Source organism: Corapipo altera, unplaced genomic scaffold (genome assembly GCF_003945725.1).
Source record: "Corapipo altera isolate COAL_440 unplaced genomic scaffold, ASM394572v1 23, whole genome shotgun sequence".
Classification (NCBI taxonomy): domain Eukaryota; kingdom Metazoa; phylum Chordata; class Aves; order Passeriformes; family Pipridae; genus Corapipo; species Corapipo altera.
This window is the reverse complement of record NW_020884878.1, coordinates 7,354,059-7,360,058: the sequence shown is the minus strand read 5'-3', so window position 1 is coordinate 7,360,058 and position 6,000 is coordinate 7,354,059. Positions and strand designations below refer to the sequence as shown.

The window sequence follows — 6,000 nt, the reverse complement described above, 5'->3', positions numbered from 1 at the left end:
GGTGTGGATGACACAGTGGTGGTGTGGACGACACAGGAGTGGTGTGGCCGGGCCAGGGGAGGTTTGTCCTGTGTGTTGCCCCTGGGGGTGCGCAGCGTTTGCTCTAACCCCACGCTCACTGCGCTGTTGCCATGGAGATTGCGTGTGCTGTTGCTAGGCAGCTGAAGCATCCTTGCTTGCACACTGCAATGCCACGAAATGTTCAACTTTCCTCATTCCTATCTCCCTTCTGTGATCTTGCAGATATGACTCCTTTGGCTCTTACCCCGCTTCATTCAGTTGTACTGCTGCGATTTCTTGATGTTAACCCTATAAACCCTAAAAAGCCCGTATGGCGCTGCCAATGGGGTTTATGGCAATGAATTCAGGGCTGAAGGAGTTAAAGTGGTTGGGGATAGACTACAGAGGAAATGATTTCTAGCAGATAAACTACTTTAAATGTTCTGGCATTCATGGAAGGGGAGGTTTGTGGATGCAGTCTTTTGTTCCATCACTGATGATTTAGATGAATAAAAACACAGACTAAAATGTCACTGCAAGGTAAGAAAATCAGCTTGAATGGGCCTAATTAATCTCTTCGGTTACAATATATATTTAGTTTTTTTAGTGTCCTCTGCTTGCATTTGCTAATTTTGATGTGGCATGTGAATGATAATTCAGCTGTGAAGCCTGTCGTGTACTGTATTTGACTTATTTGGCTTGAATAATAAAGATATCAGCCTGTATTCTTGGAGTATACTGCATTAATCAGACTTGCAGGAATGATCACATGGTACTCTATCGCCTTTTCCTGTTAGCTGCTGCTTGTCAGCAGCTGGCTGAGCTGTAGGCTGCAGGCCAGTATCTGCATACCCTTTCTCTTCAGAATATTTCAAATATACTGTCTCGTCATTATGCATTTTGCTGCAGTTTGACAATCTAAATGGTCCTCCTGCACGTAAAGAAGATTATTTTAAATTTCAGAGCATTTGTGTAGTTGCTAGGCCATGTATGCATTTGAAGAATTCAGGTAGGCTCTCTGTTTTATACATCAATGTGCTTGGTTTTTGTTCTCACAAGGTTTTTGCTGTGTAATGTCAGTCAGCTCTACAGTTAGTCCTTCAATGTGCAGATATTTATTGCCTTTTAAGATCCCTACCCTATGCATGGGGAGAAGTGCTTGAAGGGTACGATGCAGGTAACGGGAGCTAACTGCATGATGAAGTGCAAAGCTGGGTAATTGATTATATCTTGCACAAATTTCATAGCCTTGCAGCCAGAAGCAGCGAGTACAGTGTGCCTATAAATATAAACCAGAAACTGTTCTGTTTAAAAGGGTCTTTGCTATTTTTGGTTCTGGAGAATCTGACAGATGCTCCTTCAAGATAAAATACTGATGGTGATAGAGAAAATTAATGCTTGGATTGTACACAGGATTATATTTTATGCTGCTGCAGAGTATACATGTCTTTTTCATAATTTTGTAGCTGCAGAATTCCTTATGAATTGCATTTAAAATAAGAATATTGTTCAATTTGTTGGGGTTGGTTTGTTGTTTGCAAACATCTGAGCAATCGTGATTGTTAGAATGTAAAATTAGCACCTTTTATTTGATACTGGTTCTGCTCAATATTGCCTCTGCCCCCTCTCCTCCTCCATCCCCACCCCCAATATAACTCCATCCTTATGTGAGTATTGAGGTCTGTTAAAACCACAACAGAGTTTTGAAGACATGAAATAGAATTTCTACCTTCACTAACAGACTTAAGTATTTTTCTGTGCAATAAAACAGTTTAGGACTTGAAAAAATTCTGGTCAGTAGTTGTGGGGGAGGGAGTGTCTCACTTTAAATAAAATTTTTTTGGTTAGTGTGTTCAGTTCTTATAACTTGGGTTATAAAGTTGTCCAGATAAAATGATTACAATGTTGCAACAGCATTAGGCATCACCTCATGATGTTTATCTGTATATAATTTTTATAATGTATCTTAAAAATATCCTTTCCTTTTTGGTTTAAAAGAATTGATTGTTTGACCAAGTATGTAACTAGTGGAGAGGATGGATTCTTGTATACTCAGTGAGAATTATGTACCAAATATTTGAAAATTAAACTTTCTAGCCTCAGATTAAATATTTTTAACATGATTTTTGCCCTTTGTCAAGCATTGAAAATATTGGCAATTTCCATTATTTTGTGATTTGGTGATGGGTTCTATGTGTGAGTGGTATCAAAAGCGGTAAAAGCAGCTACTGGACACCCCTGCCCCCGAAATGTCCTGATTTCAGACATGAGGGCTGGGAAGGTGCAGGCTGACTATGTGTATTTCTCCTGTTGTGAAGTGCAGTATGATGCTGTCTGAGGGAAGAGATTTTACTGGAAGACCAGATAATGCTGTGTAAGTGCTGTTGTCATAGGGCTGTCAGGAGATGCTTGCAATCTTGACATCGCTCAGTGTTGGCAGTACATTAAGGTGCAAATGGGCCCCAAACTTACCGTGCCACATACTGTACCCACCAAATTGTTTGTATTTCAACTGGTTGGTTGGGTCCTATTCTTAATTGAGTGAAACTCTCAATGAGAATGAGAAAAAAAAAAGGTGTTTTAAAAATTATACTCTAAAAGCCTTAACTGTCTTTCAGAGGCTTTCCCAGACATCTTGGGCCAGGAAGACACCTACTTTTATGGAAGGAATGGTCAAATGCTGATTACACACCCATTAGGCTTATTAAATTACTTGTCATCCTCTCTTAGACTTGATTTGAAAACAGCATTAACATTTGATGTGCAGACAGCTAGACATTTTCTTTTAAATTTTCTGCACTGTTAGGGCTAGGTTTTCTTTATAGAAGGATTTAAATGGCATTTATTTTATTGGGCATTTCCATGGTGTTAAGGTTGTATCTGCATGTTGATGGTTTTTGTGATGGTGTGATTATTCTCATGCCCATGGCTATTTTAGATTTAGATGGGATCAGAACATATCTTGCAAAATAAAAAGGAAAAAAGGGTCTAGTTGAGCAGTGGGGTGGAAGTCTCCCTCCCATGGGCTCCTGGAAGCAAAGTGGATGTAGCAGCAGAGGGCACTCTTCTCTGGCCTACAGGCCCCTGCTCCATGGTGGCCCCACACTCTTCCATGTGCATAAAACACAGGCTTGGACTTATCTCTCATCTTGACCTTAACCTGAAGCAGATGTTCATTGCATGTTGCTGTTTGCATCTGCCAGTGCAGCTACAGGGTTTGGATACCCAAGTGTCTAGAGAAGTGGTGAGCCCAGTTCTCATGCAGACCTATCCATGACATTTCTGTATGTGTTACTCTGCTTTTTTTTTTTTTTTCTGCCTCCACACTGGGCCTTAAAGACCTGCAGGACTCCCCAGGTGGGTGGTGGGGGCTGTGGCACCCTGATCCCATGCCAAGAGGCATCCCTGCAGTCTGGCTGCCTGAGTTGCCCCAGCAATTTCAGTTTGATGCAGCCTTCTTCACTTCCCTGGCAAAGTGGTGCCAGGTTATTTTTGTGAGGTGTTAAGCAGCCGCTGGACCTCTCTGCAGAAGTGTCTCACTTAAGGTCTGTGAGTGACCCTGGTGTGGTGTTTGTGAAAACACTTGTTTGTAAAGCCCTTTGGGATGAAATCTTACCCCCGTGGTTAATGACTGGATGAAGAGAGACTTAAGCTTCTGAGAAAATAGGGGGTAAATCCATTGAATAATCTCATAGTTCCTTATATTGGTCAAGCTTCGTTTATCTTCCTCTTGGGAAGAACCTAATATCTCCTGAAAAACTTTGATTGCTTGTGAAGCAGGGGTTAATGGAGCTAAGCCCCTTCTCAGTCCATATGGGCTTCTGGTTTCCGTGTGATACTGGTTGGGCCCATTTTGTTGCTGATTTTCTACACCATCTTCATAAAACCCCAAAGCTCACATACATTCGGTTTATAATTGGAAGTGAGATTGTTTGTCAGCTGTGCTTTTATGCTCTCCTGCTGACCACGCTGTGGTAAGATGACTTTGCATGTGAAGCCATCGAGAGGATGGTGCGCTTGGCCGCGAGCACTACTCCTCATTTGGTATCTTCAGCCCAGATTTAGCTCTCTAGTGGCAGTACACAAATGCATCTTCTTTTCCTTTGTTGCCATGCCTTTATCTTTCTGGGATATTACTTGGTATTCTTCGCAGTGAGCTGGTGTCTGTCTATTTCTGCTACACCGCCCACCACGGCATCGCAGTATTTTTAACTGCATCTTCTCTTCCCCCATCCACCGAGCAAAACTGAGAACGCTACAGGAAGCAAAATGAGTCTCTCAAAGCGAGCTGGCTACGAAGAGAGGAATTGAAATGCAACCATGAATAGAAAGCAAAGTTCAGAATGAACATGAAGCACTTGGGTACCATGGTGCATGTGGAACCTCTCACCTGCTGATCCCCAAAGCAGCAGCAACATCAGATGGAGTCTCCTGGGAGCAGGTGATCCCCTTTGTCTTTGAGCAGATGCAGGCATTGAGTTTACCATACCTATAAGCGTGTCATGACTGAGTTTAGCTGCACAACTGGATCAGCCCCCAGGGATTATGACATCTAAGCCTCTAACTTCATTGCTGCTGAATGAAAAACTGAATAGCCCAAATTAGTGAAGAATTCTGGTTTTGATATGATTCTGCAAAAATCAATGCTGGCAGCAGTTGCCTATCAAACACCTGCTCTGACTTTGACTATAGCATTCTACTCTCTGGTGACCAACAATGAGACCCAAGGAAATGAAGCTGCGTCAGGGGAGGTTCAAATTGGACATTAGGAAAAAATTCTTCACTGAGAGGGTGATGGACCACTGGAACAGGTTTCTCTGGGAAGCACTCATAGCACCAAACATGTCAGAGTTCAAGGAGTGCCTGGACAATGTTCTCAGTCATATGGTTTAGTTGTAGGTAGTTCTGTTAGGAGCAGGGAATTAGACTTGATGATACTTGTGGTTCCTTTCCAACCTGAGATATTCTATGATTCTGTGATTTCACTGCTGACATTTTAGGTACCTCTAGGGTAGATGGTGTATTTATTAGAAAATAGTATAAAGGACAAGCATGATCATTTTGTAAAGGCAGACATTATTGTAAATGGCAGGTGGCTTTTCCTTCCCCCTTTCCCAAGAAACAATAAGATGATCTATCAAAGGGACTAAACGCTGGTGCTCCGAAGGGAGGCAGGCCTGTCTCCCGTGGCTTTTCCTGCTGTCTTCCTAAGGAGGTCTTTTAAATAATCCTATTTTTCAGAAGTTTTTTCAGAAGTCTATTCAAACTGCAGTTTGAATAGATGAGCAACTTCAGGAAGCTGTAGGTGACATGATAGCAGACATGGCTTCACTAAGGGCAAATCATCCCCGAAAAATATGATGGCCTTCTGCAATGAGGTTACAGCATTGGTGGATAAGGGAAGAGTAACTGATGCCTTCTACCTGGATTTGTGTGAAAGCTTTGACGCTGTCCTGCACAACATCCTAGACTCTAAACTGGAGAGGCATGGATTTGACAGATGGACCACTTGAGGGATAAGAAATTGGCTGGATGGTGACATTCAAAGAGCTGTGGTCAACCGCTCAGTGTCGAAGAGGAGACCAGTGGTGAGTGGTGTGGATTGTTCCTCAGGGGACTGGCACATATTTATTGGCAACATAGACAATGGGACTGAGTGCACCCTCAGCCAGTTTGCTGATGACACCAAGCTTTGCGGTGCAGTTGACAAACTGGAGAGAAGGGACCTTGACAGGCTTGAGAAATGGGCCCATGTGAACCTCATGAAGTTCAACAAGGCCAAGTGCAATGTCCTGCACCTGGGTCGGGGCAATCCCAAGAACATGAAAGGTGTCCCTGCCCCTGGCAGTGAGGTTGGAACTAGATGATCTTTAAGGTCCTTTCCAACCCAAACCATTCTATGACACTATAACAACAGAAAAGGATTGTTGTTCTTTGCTACAAGAAATATGATCATATTGAAGAGTAAGAAGCATCAAGAGAGTTGCCAAAAGACTGTTC

The 6,000-nt window shown here is 42.6% G+C and overlaps 1 protein-coding gene across 5 annotated transcripts in view; it reads left to right on the top strand.

Annotated features, from left to right (window-relative positions):
* Window positions 1–286: 286 nt before the first annotated feature.
* The window catches only part of EVL (Enah/Vasp-like), a 124,816-nt gene continuing 119,102 nt past the window's right edge, over window positions 287–6,000 (top strand). Inside the window, exon 1 of one of the 5 annotated variants that reach the window (XM_027638111.1) lies at window positions 287–540. Coding sequence is in view for 4 of the 5 variants with exons in the window: in XM_027638113.1 (XP_027493914.1) it covers window positions 987–1,009 (23 nt within the window). In the remaining variant the exon portion in view is untranslated. Of the gene's footprint in view, window positions 541–806; window positions 1,010–6,000 lie in introns of those variants that run through there. The other 4 variants (XM_027638113.1, XM_027638114.1, XM_027638109.1 and 1 more) reach the window with 4 other exon arrangements.